Source organism: Oncorhynchus clarkii, chromosome 10 (assembly GCF_045791955.1).
Source record: "Oncorhynchus clarkii lewisi isolate Uvic-CL-2024 chromosome 10, UVic_Ocla_1.0, whole genome shotgun sequence".
Lineage (NCBI taxonomy): Eukaryota > Metazoa > Chordata > Actinopteri > Salmoniformes > Salmonidae > Oncorhynchus > Oncorhynchus clarkii.
In genome coordinates this window covers 26,166,238-26,189,427 of record NC_092156.1, presented here as the reverse complement: position 1 = coordinate 26,189,427, position 23,190 = coordinate 26,166,238, and the positions used below count along the sequence as shown (strand labels likewise).

At 41.9% G+C, this 23,190-nt stretch overlaps 1 protein-coding gene across 1 annotated transcript in view; it reads left to right on the top strand.

The window, feature by feature from the left end:
- LOC139419485 (vacuolar protein sorting-associated protein 37D-like) overlaps positions 1–23,190 on the top strand; it is a 39,300-nt gene that overhangs the window by 12,673 nt on the left and 3,437 nt on the right. Inside the window, exon 3 of the mRNA XM_071169434.1 lies at positions 18,764–18,846. Coding sequence (XP_071025535.1) covers positions 18,764–18,846 — 83 coding nt within the window. The remainder of the gene's footprint in view (positions 1–18,763; positions 18,847–23,190) is intronic.

Below are 23,190 nucleotides of genomic sequence, written 5' to 3'. Positions count from 1 at the left end.
CAGTAGATATGAGGACAAGCATAGGAATGAGATTGCAACACCTTCTAACACTACGTCCATTCAATCCCACTCCCAACCTGCATTTCCCTACAGCCTCAGCCAGTGTTCTAGCATTCAAATCAAACAAGGAGATATTAATTATTTGTTGACTTTAACACCCCCCCCCCCCCCCCCCCCCCCAACTGTTGTACAGTCCAAGTGGTGCTGCTGGTGCTGCAAATCTACACTACAGGTCCGTTTTAGAATACTACTTGGCTATTTGAAGAATCTCAAATCTCAAATATATTTTGATTTATTTAACACTTTTTGGGTTACTACATGATTCCATGTGTCATTTCATAGTTTTGACGTCTTCACTATTAGTCTACAATGTAGAAAATAGTTTAAAAAAACAACAACAAAAACTTTTGACCGGTAGTGTATATGAAAGGCTTTTGTCTGCTGCTCTCCCACTAGCTGGTAGTTCAAAGACAATGGCACATGACTGTGTAGATAGTTACTTCGAAAAGCCTCTTAAGACAGACGGCCCGGCCCACCCCTCAGGCTGGGTTTCTGCTGCTGTAACTGTTTGCAAACTCACCAGCTAATGGTCATGGGAAAGATTGGGCGCATCAATGCCAGCAGGAAACTGAGCAGTTGTCAGGGGATTTGGGGGTGGAAAGGGGCCTTCTCTTTGCTTAGCAGAGGCATGATGTTGACAGGACGACAGTAGAGCTGCACCAGTGGGGTATGTTAGAGCTCTTAAATGCTTTAGCAGAGCAGCAGCCGCTTGGTAGAGGAAGCCGTAAACCCCTCTTCTCGAGCCTAATGGGTGAAATATGTTACTTTTTCCTCAATTGGGGATAAAGCAGGTGTTGCTCAGATCCACAGATGTTTAAATCAGTTAAATTGCCAAACACCTATTTTGATGTTTTGACGAATTTATCCATATTATTTACAGAGGAAATCTCAAAACCACCCGATTTAAATGAACCCTCATGTACAACAGGCATGTTTTGAAGCCAATCGTCCCTCCCCTTTTATCCCCATCTACAGCCTTAGCAGCTGTCCAATGATGGAAGGAGGGTGGAATGTTCACCTTCTTGTCACCACACACACATACTGTACCAACACTCCAGCTGCACCAACAAAGCAGGATGGTTGGGAGTCCGTCCTTCCTCCACAAAACATCTGATTCTCATTTAGCCAAAGGAGAAGGAAAAAGGTTTAAAAAAAGGAAGAATTCCTGAGGCAAGAAATCGCAGAAGAGTTACACTGTGTTCTGGCTCAACGTATTGTGTGTATTGCGTAATGCAGCTTGCTTAGAGATGGAAGACATCAAGTGCGGAATGTGGTCAAGGTTGCTGTGGTCACAGGTGGACCTGCAGCCTTTGTCTGTTTGTCTGTCACTTGTCACATCAACTTCCCACCACCAGCTCACATTCTATTCTTTTCAGCTTGTTCCCACAATTGATAATTAGTAATGTAATAACCTTGTTAAAACCAGGTATAGAGTTTATTTGTTATAATTAATTGGTATTAGATTTAAAAAGTGATCGAATTGCTCCTGAATTGTAATGTTGTTAATGCATTTCTTCTGAATAAATATTTATTTAATGTACAAGTGAATAGATTGGTTTACTTTTAAGTTAAAATTTGGACCAATAAGGTAGATTGTTAAGCTGTGGCCAATGGGAGAGTTGACCTCGTTAACAGGAGGCCTGGGGGAAAGAGACATTATCAGTGTTGGTGAAGAAAAACGATAAAAGATTATGCTAAAAGTATAACAAAACCCATATCTACTGAGTTTTGAAGGGAAATACTGATTTGATTTTATAATAGAGTTATTATTTTGTTAAGAAAGACTTAGTAGAGACTGAAGCTACCGACGTGCCGTCTCATCGCGGAGGTATTTGACAGCTCGAGGTTAGCCTAGCAACGTGCGAGACTTGGAGAGAATTGCTTGTGGAAGATTAACGAGTTCATGTTTCTATGGGATATCTGTTGCTGCTAAGGAGTACTGTCTGCATTGATAGCTGTGCTTGCTGTGGATCTTGTGACACCTGCACGGAACTGCTATAAGTTACTTCACTGAGGAAATGTCTACAAGTTGTGAGTAACCACAACGGTGGGGTGCTTCTGGACTTTGTGTGTAGTCATTTTTTTTATAGCTCCAACATTACACAAGTAATTTGGACATGGGTTGTGCACGACTCATTGGGGTTCATTATTTGTATTTCTTTTGATGTGGTACATTGAAAATGTGGTAATATACATCTTGAACCTTATATCTGTTGCATTGGTGGAGGCATTTACTGTTTCAGTGTCATTTAATGCATGGGAAATCATATCCTTATATAATAACATAAATCTATAATCAGTCTATCTGAAGTTAATACCCTAATTGTCATTACCCTTGTCACGTGAGCTCCCTCTCCGGCCTCTAGGTCACCAGGCTGCTCGTTATGGCGCACACCGGTCACCATCGTTACTCGCACCTGTGCGACATCAGACTTACCTAGACTCCACCACCTCCCTGATTACCGTCCTTATATATATATGTGTATATATATATATATATATATATATATATATATATATATATATATATATATATATATATATGTCACTCCCTTTGGTACCTTTCCCAGGTGTTATTGTTTCTGTTCCAGTGTCATGTCTGTGTGCTGTTAGTGTTGCTTGTTTTGTATTATATTCTGTTTGTTTTATTAAAACACAGACCTCCTGAACTTGCTTCCTGACTGTCATCGCACATCGTTACAACCCTAGCGAGTTTACAATAGGGATTCTTATTGGAGATGTCCTTCTCACCTAATGTCCCATGCTGTTTAGATATTCTACGTAATGCCGTGAGAGTCAAATTCGAGCTTGGTGAGAGGGTAACAGTAGTATTGACTTCCAAGTTTAGATATATTTCTCCCCCTCGTTTCAAATTACTGTCAGCACTGAGGCTTATGCTTATTTGTGGGATTCAAAATACCCAGAAGGTGAATTCAGAGCTGTTTTCCTTTGAGTTGTGAATTTTGTTTGCACACGTTTGGGCTCTAACTTCTGACAGAAAGTAGGCAACAAATCTGATCTATGTATTTAGAGTATCTTATTTTTCTCTATAGACGGCATGTGTTTCCGACGTCACCTCCTCTCTTCAGAACACACAGAAAGAAACCTGTGGTCGATGCTTCCGCCCACATTGAATGTACACAGAATGGGACTGCTGCAGAAAAGTATGCCCCCCTGATCTATCTACAACGTGGGCTCTTCCCACCCACAGATATCTTTCAGTGTGACTTGAGATACATCTGGAACTATTACAATAAATCAGGTCATTATACATGCAAACGTGAAAAGAAGCACCAAGACAAACAAAGCCCACTTCTCTGAGTGACCATGAAGCGCAAGGATTTTATTGGCCGCTTACACTCCCACGGCTTCAGACTGATTGGAAGCCAGCCACTTTAGTGCTAGGGTGTGAGATTGCACTGTGACTGGTGGGAGTCAGTAATTAAGTCAGTTTCATTTCGGTATGTGTGTTGGTGGGGGTAGTTATCAAAGTTGGATTAAGACTACTGAACTCCCCTTACACAGACCTTACCACATGGGGGGAGAATGGGGCCCTTTGCAGGCTTTTGTACTCAATCCCCCTGGGAATCAAACCACAACTGCCAGATAGACAAAGACAGCCCTCACTTATGTGTAACAAATGATACATAAAGTAGTTATGTAACAAATGGAAAACAGTTTTTCTCAACATTGCACATTCCAATGGGAATTGTGTACCCATAGTTTCACACACACACACACACACACACACACACACAGCATTGTACAAGAGAGAGAGTAATCTCTGCAGCATGAGGAGACCTTCAGTGGTCTGAACAAGGATTTTTTTGTTGCCCGCAACCATATTTAACTAAATTCTTCCCATGGGGGGGCTAATTAAACATGTTAGCATTGGCCTAATTAAACATGTTAGCATTGGCCTAATTAAACATGTTAGCATTGGCCTAATTAAACATGTTAGAATTGGCCTAATTAAACATGTTAGCATTGGCCTAATTAAACATGTTAGCATTGGCCTATGTAAGGAGCTTTACCTCCATTACCTCACACAGTGTAGGCCTGCTGAATTGTTGTCATAAAGAGATTGTGAAATAATTTGCTCGATGTCTAATTTTTTGAGGAGCTGTAAGGAGAAAATAAAAATGCCCAACAAATGTGATAGAGTGGTGAGCTGTGAAAGCACACATTGTTGGAAGATATCTAGAGACAAAATCATTCACCTTTCAACTCGCCTGAAGTTGTAATCAATCTTGCTGGATTTGTGTTTTGAATTCTCATGTTATTTTTTGCTAATGTAGAGAAACAGTTATCGTTAGCTGCTGAAGGCACTAGAAGATGCTAACGGTGTTGCTATTGTCAGACTGTGGTAAAGTAAAGATGAAGCCACTCGGCTCCAATCCGGAGTGCTAGCACTGCTCTAACCTCCTCTGCACACACACAGTCTTCTTGGATCTGAGGAGAGCTGAGAATCCATTCTGTACAAATCTCATTCCACAAGATGCTGGGGCCTCATTTATAACCGTTTCGTAAGTTTCACACTAAATATCTGCGTGCGCCATTTCTGAAAAGAATACGTACATCTAAAAAATATTGAGATTTATAAACTTGGCGCATGCCATACATAGGCTACGCTACGCATGTTTTTTTTGTTCTAATTCAGACCTGTTGTAAAACTGCTGTGCGTGTGTGTAACATGGTGGGTTATGTGTCCACTTGACACCTCAGAAATATGTATTTACAGTGGGGCAAAAAAGTATTTAGTCAGCCACCAATTGTGCAAGTTCTCCCACTTTAAAAGATGACAGAGGCCTGTAATTTTCATCATAGGTACACTTCAACTATGACAGACAAAATGAGAAAAAAATCCAGAAAATCACATTGTAGGATTTTTAATGAATTTATTTGCAAATTATGGTGGAAAATAAGTATTTGGTCAATAACAAAAGTTTATCTCAATACTTTGTTATATACCCTTTGTTGGCAATGACAGAGGTCAAACGTTTTCTGTAAGTCTTCACAATTAATTGTATCTATATTTCTGCTTTTTGTGACTCCTATCTTTGGCTGGAAAAATGGCTGTGTGTTTTTTTGACTTGGCTATGACCTAACATAATCATATGTTGCGCTTTCGCTGTAAAGCATTTTTGAAATTGGACACGATGGGTAGATTAACAAGATGTTTATCTTTCATTTGCTGTATTGGACTTGTTAATGTGTGAAAGTTACATATTTCAAAAAAATATTTTTGAATTCCGTGTGCTGCCTTTTCACCTGAATGTTGTCGAGGGGTTCCGCTAGCCTGCCCTAGAAAGGTTAATAAAACCAAAATGTTACCTTTACTTGGAAGAGTTCTAGTGTTGAATGGCCATAACCACCTAGCAAACATAGCATCACTTTCTGTTTGAGCTGGGTGTTTGAGTAGGGTGAACTAGTTAGCTGCATAGCTAAGTGAAAGTAAAAAAAACAACTAAATATAGCTAGCTCTCTCTCTCTTGCTTTTTCATTTTTAAACGAATACATTTGTTAAAAACTGTTCAACTATTAACTACTCCCCACTTTTTATGCACTGCATAAATGTACTAGATTAAATGTAAATGTACTTTAGTACTAGATTCATTCTCTGATTCTTTGATTGGGTGGACAACATTTCAGTTCATGCTGCAATAACTCTGATAGGTTAGAGGACATCCTCCAGAAGTTGTCATAATTACTGTGTAAGTCTAAGGAAGGGGGTGAGAACCATGAGTCTCCTAGGTTTTGTAGTCAGTGTACCCAGAGGGGGATGGAAACTAGCTGTCCTCTGGCTACACCATGCTGCTACCATACAGAGTGCTGTTGAGGCTGCTGGAGACCTTCATTGCAAAACAATGTGTTTTAATAAATTATTTGGTGACGTGAATATATTTAGTATAGTTTTATCTATAAAGGATAACTTTTGAAATGTTTCACTATTAAAAAATATATGAAATTCACTGAGGAGGATGGTCCTCCCCTTCCTCCTCTGAGGAGCTGTCAGAGTGTGCGCAACTGGTCAAAGGAAGTCAGGTGCAGGAGAGCAGAGATGAGTGAACAGGCACACTTTAATCAGGCAGAGGAAAACAGCCGGACGCAACTGCGTCAACACTCTGGCCCACAACATGGTACAAAATAACAAAACCACGGGTTAACAAAACCCGGTGCAAAACCAGCCTGTAGCGTCACACACGTAACGAACAAACAAAACCACACACAGACATGGGGGAGCAGAGGATAATATACACATAGAGTAATGAGGGGATGTAAATCAGGTGTAAATCAGAATGCCACCCGAACAAGGAGAGGGACCGACTTCGGCGGTAGTCGTGACAGTAGCCTCCACTGATTTGTTATGGTTAGCCTAAACACGTTCAGGAGTAAAACATTTGCTTAACAATTCACATAATAAGTTGCATGGACTATGTGTTAAATAATAGTTTTTAACATGCTTTTTGAATGACTACCTTATCTCTGTACCCCACACATACAATTTTCTGTAAGGTCCCTCAGTCGAGCAGTGAATTTCAAACACAGATTCAACCACAAAGACCAGGGAGGTTTTCCAATCCCTTGCAAAGAAGGGCACCTATTGATAGATGGGTAAAATTAAAAAAAGCAGACATTGAATATCCCTTTGAGCATGGTGAAATTACACTTTGGATGGTGTATCAATACACCCAGTCACTGCAAAGATACAGGCGTCCCTCCTAACTCAGTTATCGGAGAGGAAGGAAACCGCTCAGGGATTTCACCATGAGGCCAATGGTGACTAAAACAGATACAGAGTTTAATGGCTGGAAAACCTGGTTCAGTTTGCTTTCCACTGGGAGATAAATGCACCTTTCAGCGGGACAAAAACCTAAAACACAAGGCCAAATCTACACTGGAGTTGGTTACCAACTGAGTGACTAAGTTAACGTTTTGACTTAAATCTGATTGAAAATCTATGGCAAGACCTGAAAATAGTTGTTTAGCAATGATCAACAAGCAAATTGACAGAGCATGAAAAAGTATAAAATGGGCAAATGTTGCGCAATCCAGGTGTGGAAAGCTTTTAGAGAGTTACCCAGAAAGACTCACAGCTGTAATCTCTGCCAATGTTGATTCTAACATGTATTCACTCGGGGTTAATCTAATCAAGATATAATAAATAAATAAAACATTTAAATAAATGTTAGAATTTTTCTTCCACTTTGACATGACTGAATATTTAGCTTGCATGCTCTAATTGTAATGGCCGCAATAACTCCCTGCTAATTCACAATGATTTTCACACTACATTTCATATATAGTCATTTAACAGACGCTCTTATCCACAGCGACTTACAGGTGCAATTAGAGTTAAGTGCCTTGCTCACGGGCACATTTTTCATTGAGTCTGCTCTGGGATTTGAACCAACAAACTTTTGGTTTTTTGGCCCAACACCTTAACCGCTAGGCTACCTGCCAAATCAAGAATCTACAGCCATCAACATACTGTTCTCCTGCACATCTAATGTGCTTCCTTGTGTCCATCGTCAGAATAAACACCAATCAACTGGGATCGCTGGCTGGACAATCCTTTCTTTAAAAACATAACGCAAGAGTTACACTGGTGCCGAGACCAGTCTTCTTGTCTTTGCTGGACATCTGTTACATGTGAACAAGCATTAAAACTTTGCCTGGAAAACACCCTCCATTCACCTTTTATGGTGACAATAACACCGTCTATTTTCTGTATAATTTGGCACTATTGGAATTGGACCACTGCAGTTTGTAAAAGAAAGAGCAATGGCATATTTGATCACATTTCTGCAGAGGTTTGGGTGAACATTTAGATATTTTACTGTGAACTTTTCCAACTTAACATGCATGCTGCCTATAGCGAGTGCCTGTCCATGCATTCTGAAAGATTGATTGCATATTGGAAACAATTTAAAAGTAGGCTACAGCCCACACTTCTATGCAAGAGGATGAATTGTTGTTCAATATTTTGTTCATCAATAGGTTGTTTGGTGTTGGGTTTTGTGGGTGATTGTTCCTGTCTCTGTGTTTGCACCAGAAAGGACTGTTTAGGTTTTCACATTTCATTATTTTGTAGTTTATTCATGTATAGTTTTTCCTTTATTAAACAAACATGAATCATCACAACGCTGCATTTGGTCCGACTCTCCTTCACCTAAAGAAAACCGTTACACATACTGTCAACTATATTGCATAAGCTACTGGTCTATTCACTGTGTTGTCAGAATTGTCTTTTTTTTGCAGTAATTGATGCTGTATTTGGCAAAGGTATGTGACAGTTAATGAAAGAGAACGTTTGAATTCAACAATGTTTTGCTTTGACTTTTCCCCCAACCTTTTCTCCCTGCGAATTATGAAACATTGTCTAGGCTAGTCAAAACAAATTTCAATTACAGTAAGCTACAGTAGTAACACACTACATGACCAAAAGTATGTATGTGGACACCTGCTCATCAAACAACTCATTCCAAAATCATAGGCATTAATATGGAGTTGGTCCCACCATTGCTGCTATAACAGCCTCAACTCTTCTGGGAAGGCTTTCCACTAGATGTTATAACATTGCTATGGGGACTTGCTTCTATTCAACCACAAGAGCATTAGTGAGGTCAGGCACTGATGTTGGGTGATTAGGCCTGGCTCGCAGTCGGTGTTCCAATTCATCCTAAAGGTGTTTCGTTGAGGTTGAGGTCAGGGCTCTGTGAAGGCCAGTCAAGTTCTTCCACAATGATCTCGACAAACCATTTCTGTATGGACCTCACTTGTGCACAGGGCATTGTGATGCTGAAACAGTAAACAGTAAAGACTGCGTGAATCATCACTCCAGAGAACGTGTTTCCACTGAGTCCAAAGGTTAAATAAAATAAAATTGTATTGATCACATACACATGGTTAGCAGATGTGGTGGTGAGCTTTACACCACTCCACCATGCTCAATGCCAAGCGTCGGCTGATCTTAGGCTTGTGTGTGGCTGCTCGGCCATAGAAACTAATATCATGAAGCTCCCGACGTACAGTTCTAGTGCTGACGTTGCTTCCAGAGGCAGTTTGGAACTCGGTAGTAAGTGTTGCAACCGAGGACAGACAATTTCGGTGGTCCGTCCTGTGAGCTTGTGTGGCCTACCACTTCATGGCTGAGGCGTTGTTGCTCCTAGATGTTTTCACTTCACAATAACAGCACTTACAGTTGATCAGGGCAGCTCTAGCAAGGCAGAAATTTGACAAACTCACTTGTATGTTATTTTTTTTAGGGTAGTGGATCAGCTTTAAAATTGCTGTCACGCCCTGACCTAAGTTAGCTTTGTTTTCTTTATTTTGGTTAGGTCAGGGTGTGACGAGGGTGGTATGTGTGTTTTTGTCTTGTCTATGGTTTTTTGTATATCTATGGGCTTTGGTATTGTCTAGGTAAATGTAGGTCTATGGTGGCCTGAATTGGTTCCCAATCAGGGACAGCAGTTTATCGTTGTCTCTGATTGGGTATCCTATTTAGGTTGCCATTTGCCATTTTGGTTTTGTGGGTTATTGTCTGTGTAGTTGCATGTCAGCACTCGTTATTATTAGCATCACGTTCATTTTGTTAGTTTGTTTAGTGGTCTTCGTATATAAAGAATAATGTATTCAAATCACGCTGCGCCTTGGTCTCATCGTTACGACGAACGTGACAATAGCGGATAGATTGTTGCTTCCATCAATGTAATTGTCTGCATCATTTCCAATCCCCCATATATTTTTGGGATAATTATATATATATATACAGTTGAAGTTGGAAGATTACATACACTTAGGTTGGAGTCATTAAAACTCGTTTTTCAACCACTCCACAAATTTCTTGTTAACAAACTATAGTTTTGGCAAGTCGGTTAGGACATCTACTTTCTGCATGACACAAGTAATTTTTCCAACAATTGTTTACAGACAAATTATTTCACTTATAATTCACTGTATCACAATTCTAGTGGGTCAGAAGTTTACATACACTAAGTTGACTGTGCCTGTAAACAACTTGTAAAATTCCAGAAAATGATGTCATGGCTTTAGAAGCTTCTGATAGGCTAATTGACATCATTTGAGTCAAGTGGAAGTGTACCTGTGGATGTATTTCAAGGCCTACCTTCAAACACCGTGCCTCTTTGCTTGACATCATGGGAAAATCAAAAGAAATCAGCCAAGACCTCAGAAAATAATTGTAGACCTCCACAAGTATGGTTCATCCTTGGGAGCATTTTCCAAACACCTGAAGGTACCACGTTCATCTGTACAAACAATAGTACGCAAGAATAAACACCATGGGACCACAGAGCCGCCATACCGCTCAGGAAGGAGACGCGTTCTGTCCCCTAGAGATGAACGTACTTTGGTGCGAAAAGTGCAAATACATTCCAGAACATAAGCAAAGGACCTTGTGAAGATGCTGGAGGAAACAGGCCCAAAAGTATCTATATCCACAGTAAAACAAGTCCTATATCGACATAACCTGAAAGGCAAGGAAGAAGCCACAGCTCCAAAACCGGCATAAAAAAGCTAGACTACGGTTTGCAACTGCACATGGGTACAAAGATTGTACTCTTTGGAACCAGCTCTACGCTCCAAAACTCCAGTACGGAATTCTCCAGTGATGATCCATGGCACGAAGCCTCCAGTGATGATCCATGGCCCAGAGCCTGCAGTAAGGATCCATCGCACGGAGCCTCCAGCAACGGTCTCCAGTCCGGAGCCGCCAGCGACGGTCCCTAGTCCGGAGCCTCCAGCGATGGTCCCCAGTCCGGAGCCTGCAGCGACGGTCTCCAGTCCGGAGCCTGCAGCGACGGTCACTAGTCCGTAGCCTGCAATGACGGTCTCCAGTCCGGAGCCTGCGGCGATGGTCCCAAGTCCGGGGCCTGCGGCAAGGGTCCCCAGTCCGGGGCCTGCGGCAAGGGTCCCCAGTCCGGGGCCTGCGGCAAGGGTCCCCAGTCCGGGGCCGGCGACGAGGGTCCCCGCATCAAAAGTGCCACCAAGTTGGGGGGAACCGGAACTGGGGACCCTCGCCCCGAACCGGAGCCCCCACCAAGGATAGATGCCCTCCCGGAACCTCCCCTATAGATTCAGGTTTGCGGCCGGGAGTCCGCACCTTTGGCGGGGAGGGGGGATACTGTCACGCCCTGACCTTAGAGAGCCGTTTCATTTCTCTATTTGATGAGGTCAGGGTGTGATGTGGGGTGGGCATTCTACAGTGCCTTGCGAAAGTATTCGGCCCCCTTGAACTTTGCGACCTTTTGCCACATTTCAGGCTTCAAACATAAAGATATAAAACTGTATTTTTTGTGAAGAATCAACAACAAGTGGGACACAATCATGAAGTGGAACGACATTTATTGGATATTTCAAACATTTTTAACAAATCAAAAACTGAAAAATTGGGCGTGCAAAATTATTCAGCCCCCTTAAGTTAATACTTTGTAGCGCCACCTTTTGCTGCGATTACAGCTGTAAGTCGCTTGGGGTATGTCTCTATCAGTTTTGCACATCGAGAGACTGAATTTTTTTCCCATTCCTCCTTGCAAAACAGCTCGAGCTCAGTGAGGTTGGATGGAGAGCATTTGTGAACAGCAGTTTTCAGTTCTTTCCACAGATTCTCGATTGGATTCAGGTCTGGACTTTGACTTGGCCATTCTAACACCTGGATATGTTTATTTTTGAACCATTCCATTGTAGATTATGCTTTATGTTTTGGATCATTGTCTTGTTGGAAGACAAATCTCTGTCCCAGTCTCAGGTCTTTTGCAGACTCCATCAGGTTTTCTTCCAGAATGGTCCTGTATTTGGCTCCATCCATCTTCCCATCAATTGTAACCATCTTCCCTGTCCCTGCTGAAGAAAAGCAGGCCCAAACCATGATGCTGCCACCACCATGTTTGACAGTGGGTATGGTGTGTTCAGGGTGATGAGCTGTGTTGCTTTTACGCCAAACATAACGTTTTGCATTGTTGCCAAAAAGTTCAATTTTGGTTTCATCTGACCAGAGCACCTTCTTCCACATGTTTGGTGTGTCTCCCAGGTGGCTTGTGGCAAACTTTAACCATAAAAAGTGTAGTTTATCTTTAAGAATTGGCTTTCTTCTTGCCACTCTTCCATAAAGGCCAGATTTGTGCAATATACGACTGATTGTTGTCCTATGGACAGAGTCTCCCACCTCAGCTGTAGATCTCTGCAGTTCATCCAGAGTGATCATGGGCCTCTTGGCTGCATCTCTGATCAGTCTTCTCCTTGTATGAGCTGAAAGTTTAGAGGGACGGCCAGGTCTTGGTAGATTTGCAGTGGTCTGATACTCCTTCCATTTCAATATTATTGCTTGCACAGTGCTCCTTGGGATGTTTAAAGCTTGGGAAATCTTTTTGTATCCAAATCCGGCTTTAAACTTCTTCACAACAGTATCTCAGACCTGCCTGGTGTGTTCCTTGTTCTTCATGATGCTCTCTGCGCTTTTAACGGACCTCTGAGACTATCACAGTGCAGGTGCATTTATACGGAGACTTGATTACACACAGGTGGATTGTATTTATCATCATTAGTCATTTAGGTCAACATTGGACCATCCAGAGATCCTCACTGAACTTCTGGAGAGAGTTTGCTGCACTGAAAGTAAAGGGGCTGAATAATTTTGCACGCCCAATTTTTCAGTTTTTGATTTGTTAAAAAAGTTTGAAATATCCAATAAATGTCGTTCCACTTCATGATTGTGTCCCACTTGTTGTTGATTCTTCACAAAAAAATACAGTTTTATATCTTTATGTTTGAAGCCTGAAATGTGGCAAAAGGTCGCAAAGTTCAAGGGGGCCGAATACTTTCGCAAGGCACTGTATGTTTTGTATTTCTTTGGTTTTGGCAGAGTGTGGTTCCCAATCAGAGGCAGCTGTCTATCGTTGTCTCGGATTGGGAATCATACTGAGGTAGCCTGTTGTTGGGATCTTGTTTTTTGTTAGCTCTTTGAAGCCGGCAGAACGTGACGTTCGTTATTCCTTTTGTTGTTTTTGTTTGGTGTTCTGAGTATTAAAGATCATGAACACTTACCACGCTGCACCTTTGTCTACTTCTTCAGACGATCGTCACACTGGGAATGTGATGAAAGGAATAAAAGCTGAAATAAATAATTCTCTCTATTATTATTAATTTTTTACATTCTTAAAATTAAGTGGTGATCCTAACTGACCTAAGACAGGGAATTTTTACTAGGATTAAATGTCAGGAATTGTGAAAAACTGAGTTCACTTGTATTTGGCTAAGGTGTATGTAAACTTCTGACTTCAACTGTACGTACAGTTTATAAATGAGGCCCCAGGTATGCATTTTATCCGCCTCATCTACACCCTAAAAGATTTCTGGGAACTCTACCAAACTTGTCAGAGGGAGGCATAGCAGATGTCAGCACAGTGCCTTTATGTTATAAAAAGCTTGAAACATTGCAAAGAGACAGGGTGACACATTCAGGAAACATCACTGTGTGTCTCTTTGTGTGAAGCCCATCAAGCTCATTTTATCATCCCCATTCAAGAGGAGCAGCATCAGACCGCAGTATTTACAGTATCTCCACATACCAAAGAGAACACCCACTGTTATGACAGGAAGAGTGTGTGCGTGTGTCTGGGGGAGAGGGCTTTCATTTCGCTGAATAAAATGGTCTAGGAGCTTGCGTGCTTTGTCTTTTTCATCCTGACCTAATTTGAGAGAGAAGACATGTTGTGCTATGTAGGCATCTAAACCAGGCCAGGGTCCTGCAGAGTTATAATTTACTGCTGACCCACTGGCTAATTTGAGGGCTCTAATACACCAAGCCCTGCGACACCCCATCTGTGATACTATGACCTATTTGCGTAGCATCAGTATACAACAGTATGAACTTCCACGTTAGACGTCTTAATATGAATTCACATATTAATTTGATAGGACACTACCATTGGAAAAAGTTAATTGCTGTGGACACATGTCCTTTTATTTTTATTTAACTAGGCAAGAACACATTCTTATTTACAATGACGGCCTACCCCGGCCAAACCAGGACGATGCTGGGCAAATTGTGCATCGCACTATGGGACTCCCAATTACAGTCAAATGTGATACAGCCTGGTCCTTGCATTGGTGTCTATATGCAGTGCTGCAGGCATACCAGTCAGCAGTAATGCTATCTAATAGCCATTGACAAGAGACAATGTCAGCTGCAGTTCAATCATAAAATCGGTCTTCTTTCTGTTGGCTTGCTTGGAGAACAGACCTTTATACTGTATGTTTTACTGAAGGAGTCCAAGGAAGTGTTTGGAATGTACTACATACTATTTTTCAAATGTGCAAAATCCTAAATCCTCTGCTGTGGGTGTCAGCACGCCAACCGCCACTCCCAGAGGATGGGGTGGTGTTGTCCCCCCCCCCCCATTTCCCCCAGAGGTGGACCCGCTACCGCTAGTGCTATTGTGTTAGCCAGTTAGCCTTCAGGCCTGCTGAATTATTTCTGCCCTCAATGTAGGTCACATGCAGCTGCTCCTGTAGTGTTTGGATGTCTGTCTCCTCCCATTACACCCCAACATCTGTAGCACAGGTCATGCACGTGACACGCCTCACCATTTCCCACATGCATGGTTCTCACGTATTTGAAGGTACATGTTCACACAGCTCTTGCCAGAAGAGGCTTTAATGTTGGTTTGGATTATTCATGTTCAGGCAATGGAGACATGAACGGAGGCGTAGGTGTAGAGTTGTCATGGGCTTGTTATTGGAATGTTTACTATGGTTTGTTGTTTTTGTGTGAACACTGCCTGTGGTGCTCTGTATAAATCATTAGCATGCTAAATCCATTATCATTATCAGGTCAACTGAAGTGACATGTTAAAGGGAACATCTTGTGGAGACATGTTCAACTAAAACTATGCTGAAAACACCACTAATTGGCTGGACAAACAAGGAGATCTGTGTACAATTAGCTATTATGCATTTGTTGAATAATAGTAGGCCTGTTTGCCACAGCTGTTGGGCTGGTCTTTGCATATCCTGCATTTTTAGCTCCATCTGTCCAGATACAAGGGTGGGGGGGCTTCTCTCCGTGGTGCAGAAAGATAGTGTCATCATCACCGTGACCTTTCTTTGCTCCACGGTTACGCTGGCCAACTTGCCTGGGCGACTTACTACCCTGCGGCCGTAAACAAATGAGGGCACGTTAATATGATGACACGTTTCCATAGTAACAGCAAAGCTACACTTCAAGGGACAAGCCCCCATTTTTCATCAGCTGGGTTGAGCTAATAGATTGTGTTTGCCTTATTCCCCTGCCCCGGGGCCTACCGATGACACTGCAAACATTATTCAATGGAAGTGCCTTGCTGTATGAGGATGCCTCTTTCTTGGGTTGACAGGCTGAGAGAGAAGAGCTAGAGGTTTTTCTTCATTTGAGAAAACCTCAATGTTTTTAAATGTTTAAAAACGGGACAACATGTTGCAGTGTCGTTTTTCACCACAAAAGAGGCAGTTCCTTGTAATACCTGGAAATTGAGACCCGACGTATCATTCCTTGCGAATACTGAGGGGCAGTATTAAGTTAGTTTTGCAATGTAAGTCCCGTCCCTGTGTCTACGTCATATATTTTCCGGTATCCCTTCTGGTGTAAACACAGAAGAGATGGTCTGCTACTTCACTTCTACTACTTGCAAGCTTCCTTTTTTATGCTTTTTAATTTGAGATTTGCTAAGTGCAATTTTGTCTATGTCCAGTTTGGAGGAGCGTCTGTGCGAGTCGATGAGGCAATACGAGAACCTTTACAACCCTTCGATGCGGTTATATTCGGACAAGCCAGCAAAAGTCAACAGCTGGAGGGAGATATCACAGAATTTGAACACCGATACTGATATCAAAGAAACATGTAGAAAGATTCGGAACTGGTAGGTTCACAATCTGAAAAGTGAATTTGGCAAGAGGAGTGGGGCTGCTGGTGGTGTATGTCCCACCGATTCTCAGACAACTAGATTGTGTTCATGTGAAACATCGTCAGACAGACACCGATATGCCAGATACAGTATAGTTGTTATGCAGCCGAGTCCTTTTGTACATTATGTGTGTGGGTGTTTGTGATCTTATGTTTAGCAGACCTAGTTAGAACATATGACATCAGCTCTTTTCTGGATGGGGGAAACTGTGAGTGGGATATATTCAATGCTTGTGTTATAATAATGATGGCAAGTTCAAACATCAGAAAACAGACGGTGTGTTGTGTGTGTTAATTAGATTGAGATGTTTATCAAATCAAATTTATTTATATAGCCCTTCAGCTGATATCTCAAAGTGCTGTACAGAAACTCAGCCTAAAACCCCAAACAACAAGCAATGCAGGTGTAGAAGCACGGTGGCTAGGAAAAACTTCCTAGAAAGGCCAAAACCTAGGAAGAAACCTAGAGAGGAACCAGACTATGTGGGGTGGCCAGTCCTCTTCTGGCTGTGCTGGGTGGAGATTATAACAAGATGTTCAAATGTTCATAAATGACCAGCATGGTCAAATAATAATAATCACAGGCAGAACAGTTGAAACTGGAGCAGCAGCACGGCCAGGTGGACTGGGGACAGCAAGGAGTCATCATGCCAGGTAGTCCTGAGGCATGGTCCTAGGGCTCAGGTCCTCCGAGAGAGAGAAAGAAAGAGAGAATTAGAGAGAGCATACTTAAATTCACACAGGACACCGGATAGGACAGGAGAAGTACTCCAGATATAACAAACTGACCCTAGCCCCCTGACACATAAACTACTGCAGCATAAATACTGGAGGCTGAGACAGGAGGGGTCTGGAGAAATCAATTTTATGAAATCCATTTTAACTCCATGGAGCCCATGGAGATATTTTAAGATTGTTTGCATTGTATTCTAATGTATTCACCATGTGCTTGTACTTGTTGGATGGCGGTGATGTTTTGGACAGTCCAGAGATGGAGATGGGGGCCCATCTACAGGTGGTTCATCGCCCCTTGATTCATCATCCCCCCCAGCCTGGTTCATCACCTGTCCGGCACCTCTCTCCAACACCTAGGCCCTTCTCACCAACACCCAACCCACTGTCCAGGTGCATCTGTGCCCTCTGCCATGCAACTCCATCAACCTCCACCCCATCTCCCCGAGAAAGACAGCTGAGGATCCTTTGGACACTGACATTATGCAGTGGGTGGATGACTTAAAGAAACTGCACCAGGAGTTACAGAAACAACAACAGAGTCTAGCAAAGGCCATCTACGATGTCATGTTACAATGGATGTCATCTATTCCTGATCAACGTCTCCTGTTTGTCTCACCGCAAAAACGGTTTCTTTCTCATTCATACATACATTAGGGTGGTGGGTAATTTACTGGGGATTTTTGTGCAGTACAGTAAACTTGTACTGCTTTGTACATGAAATCAAATCCAAATCAATTTTATTGGTCGCATACACATGGTTAGCAGATGTTAATGTGAGTGTAGCGTAATGCTTGTGCTTCTAGTTCCAACCGTGCAGTAAAATCTAACAAGTAATCTAACAATTTCACAACAACTACCTTATACACACGGGTGTAAAGGAATTAATAAGAATATGTACATATAAATATATGGATGAGCGGTGGCCGTACAGCATAGGCAATACGCAATAGATGGTATAGAGTACAGTATATACAGTTGAAGTTGGAAGTTTACATACACCTTACACGGAACCAAAACCGGTTGCGCCGGTCACATTAAAAATCCTACAATGTGATTTTCTGGATTTTTTTTCTCATTTAGTCTGTCATAGTTGAAGTGTACCTATGATGAAAATTACAGGCCTCTCTCATCTTTTTAAGTGGGAGAACTTGCACAATTGGTGGCTGACTAAATACGTTTTTGCCCCACTGTAAATGTGATTGATTGACTTTCTGTACAATAGAAGAGGTTTAAACACAGATAGCTTTTAGGGAATCACTTTTGACCTTCTCTCATTGGGTTAAGGTAGGCCTAACTACCATTCCCAGATTCCTAATGATGTCTCAGATTTAATCAATCGACAGCCCATGCATCTCATAAAAAACCGGGGAGCCACAATGGAGCAGGAGTCATGTGACAGCCCTCAGTTGTCTCTCTTCAGAATGAAAGGCCTCCCACAACCCCCCATAGCCTAGCCTATACTGTATGTCCACATCACATTCCATTAATAACGCTCTATATTCCACACAGCCTGCTCAAGGATCTTTACCATGAGCCACAACCTTCTGGCCTGCAGCCCTGTGTATCAGAATTCCTGCGTTGCCATATAATGCTTACAGTACGAAGTACAGTTTCTAAAACTGCATTTTAAGGCTCTGGTCTGTCCAACAAGTGAGGGTAAACGGTAGACATGTTCTTTGCAATCCATTTTGTTTTAATTATTATTTTGGGGTATAAAGGAGGGTCACTGTTTTTTTTTTTCAAGCATTCAGAGGGTTTAGGTCAAATATATTTTGCTGAAGGCAGGACCAACCATTTTCATTTCAGAGGTCCGATTTTGAAATAATGTTCATTCCCTGAAAGCTTATTTGTTTTTAAATGATTTAATCTCTCCTGGTTTCTCAGTGACTAAACCACCCTCAGTCTTGAGCTAGTCATAAGTCACTCTTTTGGTAGGCTCTTTTTCTTAACTGTTCCCTCTGTCACTGTCATTCCCTGTCAATAAATGATGTTTCTTTGTCCTTGCAGAGGCCGACATACAGAAGCACAGCCTCCAGACAGCACAGAATCTTCTCCAGGAAGATGTGGCGCGATCTGAGGAACAGTCCGAGGTAAATCCAAAGCCTGAACTCTAATGTTTAGTCTTAGCATAAACCACTGAGTGTGTTCTTTGCATTATCAGCACTAGTGTAGTATAATTGAAAAGCTCCCATGCCAGTCAACAGCCAGGCCACTTTTGTTCATTCTGCACTCCGGTAAAGACGGACAGATTACTGCTTGTTCTAGGAATAGTCCATGAAACTCATGCACACTTGAGTATTCAAGAATGCAGGAGTTATGATCCACACTGTACTGGTTGCCTTTTTCAAGTGAGATTAAAAAATTAAAAAAAATCTGTGCACTATACTACATCTATCTGGTCACGATTTCAATAGAAATGTCTACAGTCTGAAAGAGAGCATTTGCCTAGACCTTTATATTTCAAAAGAACAGGTTCTTTCAAATGTTAATTTGCGCATTAAACACACAATGTTATTGACAACCAGACAGTTAACAGAAATCCATACATGGGGATGATCCGCTCCATTTCCAAAAATGTCCACCTAGACTGCGCAATAGTGTAATCACTGTTCAAATCAATCGACAGTCCATGCATCCCAAGAGAAACTGGGTAGCCACAATGGAGCAGGAGTCATGTGACAGCCCTCAGTTGTCTCTCTCCAGAATGAAAGGCCTCCCCCAACCCCCATAGCCTAGCCTATACTGTATGTCCACATCACATTTCATTAATAGCACTCTGTATTCCACACAGCCTGCTCAAGGGTCTTTACCATGAGCCATAGCACAGAACCCCCCCTAACACTTCATCTTAGTACGTGTGATATTCCGCAAATACCTGTGCGTGAAGGAAGACAGGGAATATTGATAATGTTTACAGTGCTGGGAAATGTAACACTCAAACACTGACATGGTTGAGTGGATTTACAGATATAGGCCTACCTTTGATGAATTATAGCATGTGCCTACATTTACATAATGTGTATATGTATATTCAGCTACTTTTTAATACGTACTGCAGGTTAACCGTCACGGTTTACTGAAAAATGTAAATACCTCAGTAACCTAAAGCTTCAATTTAATATAACTACACTTAAGACAAATATAAATGCAATATGTAAAGTGTTGGTCCCATGTTTCACAAGCTAAAATAACAGATCCCAGAAATATTCACTAAAAGCTTATTTCTCTCAAATTTTGTGCACTAAGTTGTTTACATCCCTGTTAGAGAGCTTTTCTCCTTTGCCAAGATAATCCATTCACTTGACAGGTGTGGCATATCAAGAATCTGATTAAACAGCATGATCATTACATAGATGCACCTTGTGCTGGGGACAATAAAGCACTATTCTAACATGTGCGGTTTTGTCACACAACACAGTGCCACAGATGTCTCAAGTTTTAAGGGAGCGTGCAATTGGCATGCTGACTGCTGGAACATTCCCCAGAACTTGCCAGAGAATTGAATGTTAATTTCTCTACCATAAACCACCTCCAACGTCGTTTTAGAGAATTTGGCAGTACGTCCAACCGGCCTCACAACCGCAGACCAAGTCCATAAACCGCCTTAGGGAAGCTCATCTGCGTGCTTGTCGTCCTCACCAGGGCCTTGACCTGACTGCAGTTCGGCGTCGTAACCAATTTCAGTGGGCAAATGCCCACCTTCGATGGCCACTGGCACACTTGAGAAAGGTGCTCTTCCCAGATTAAACCCGGATTCAACTGTACCGGGCAGATGGCAGACAGCGTAGCGTGTATGGCATCATGTGGGTGAGCGGTTTGCTGATGTCAAGGTTGTGAACAGAATGCCCCATGGTGGAGGTGGGGTTATGGTATGGGCAGGCATAAGCTACGGACAAGGAACACAATTTATAGATGGCAATTTGAATGCACAGAAATACCGTTATGAGATCCTGAGGCCCATTGTCATACCATTCATCTGCCGCCATCACCTCGTGTTTCAGCATGATAATGCATGGCCCCATGTCGGAAGGATCTGTACACAATTCCTGGAAGCTGAAAATGTCCCTGTTTTTCCATGGCCTGCATATTCACCAGACATGTCACATGTTTGGGATGCTCTGGATCAACGTGTATGACACCATGTTCCAGTTTCCAACAATATCCAGCAACTTCGCACAGCCATTGAAAGAGGAGTCAGACAACATTCCATAGGACACAATCAACAGCCTGATCAAGTCTATGTGAAGGAGATGTGTCACGCTGCATGAGGCAAATGGTGGTCACACCAGATACTAACTGGTTTTCTGATCCACGCCCCTACCTTTAAAAAAAAGAAGAAGGTAGCTGTGACCAATAGATGCATATCTGTATTCCCATTAATGTGAAATCCATAGATTAGGGACTAATGAATGGGTGGATCTGTCTCTCAAGTGTAGGGGCCTATGCCCACCCATGGCTGCGACCCTGCCCAGGCCATAGATGATTGAATTGATTTCAATTGACTGATTTCCTTATGACTGTAACTCAGTAAAATCTTTTAAATTGTTGCATGTTGCGTTTATATTTTTGTTCAGTGTACTTTCAGCTCGATACTACAACCTATACACTACCCAGCAAACATGCCCACATTGGCACGACGTGGGCCCAATGCGGTCTGAAATGTATAGGCTGGCTACATTTGGCTGAGGCAAATTTGCTTATCGGCTCCACATTGGCTCCAATGCGCGTGTATTGCAATGATGTCCAAGGGGGGAAACGATGGCAATTTCTGAATACCCATATTTGCATCCTAAATAGGAGGCCGTTTGAGTATGTGGGAAAATAAAGTGTAATAGTATGTGACATTTCGAAAATCTAGTATACTTTAAAATGCACGGATGTCATAATACTTTTGGCTTTCACAACAGCTGATCAATTAGATATGGGGATGCGGTACCGAAATGAACGAATAGCAGGAAACAACGCCATCGCGCATGACGTATTTTCAGTATGCGAAAATAAAAATGTTGCATAGTATGTGAATTTTCTAAAAACGAGTATGCTTAAATGCCAGGATGTTATGCTAATTTCGGCTCTTCATCTGTCATATCGGCATTGGAAGAGGTGGGCTGCGAGTAATAGTCCCTAGTTCTCTTCAAGTAGCCAAACAATACAACTGGGATACTTAAATGGTGCCGAATAGCGATGTTTCTGCGTGGTGTTCAATAGCAGGCCAAGTAGTTTTTGTTCTCCTTCAAATTAACAAGATAATTGCATCGTATGTTTTTTGTTTTCTCATTGAAAAGTGTTTATTGTTAGCTTGGCCTTTGTCAGAGCTTTAAAACTAAATAATAAACCATCTTTTGATTTCTGAATGTGTCAGCAGCGGGGACTCGGGGTGTGGCAGCGTTATTGATGTTAATCAATATAAAAAATATAACATACACCATGATATTGTTTGTTTTGTAGGCTAGGCTACCTATTTAATTATTTAAGTATGGATCAAGCTTCAGCAGTCAGTCTGATCTCGTTCCCAATTATTAGTGCTTTACATGCTGACCAGACCGGACACGTCGGGTGCGCAGGCGTCGCAAAATAAATGTAGAAATCCATGTTATTCAATTATTGCACCCACACTGCTTGCGCGCGCCAACAAGCATCTGCGATGCCAAGGGTTAAGATAGAACTCCTTTCTATTTCTGATGCAGATCGAGCTGAAAGTCCTGCCTCTCCCTTCTCCTCATTGGTTTATTGAAGCAGGTACCCACGTGCCATCTCCTCGATGGTTATAACCACGTGGGTGATTGAAAGACTAACTGTGTTGCCAGTGGTCGTGGTAATACTATGAAAGTTTAGATGCGATCACCATATAAGTTCAAAGATGAAAATGCCTGGAAGGAGGAGAGATGATTAGAAACGATCCAGTTGGCCGTTTTATGTGTGGATTAATTGTCGGAGTAGAGGACCTTGTGCATTTCAGGTAAAATAACTCAATGTTTATATCCCAGGACAAATTAGCTAGCAACAGCAAGCTAGTTAAATAGGACAAATTAGCTAGCAAGTGCAAGCTAAATAGCTAAATTGCCATACATGTTTAATGCGTTTCGACTTGTCCCCAAAGTAATGTAATTGGTTCAGAGTTTGTTTTGATATTTTAACATGCGTGTCGTGATCGCGTTTGGTGTAGGGGGACAAAGTTTTATGTTGCTGTCTGGCGTTTCTGAATTTGCAATGCAGCCGACTGTCTACGTTTTTCTGTGCAATAGCCTTTCGATTTTAACATTAAAATGTTTTATGTGTACTAGGATATTTGATTTAATTTATATACAGTACCAGTCAAAAGTTTGGACACCTACTCATTCCAGGGGTTTTCTTTATTTTTTTACTATTGAGATAAAGACAAGAGTGTGCAAAGCTGTCATCAAGACAAAGGGTGGCTACTTTGAAGAATCTAA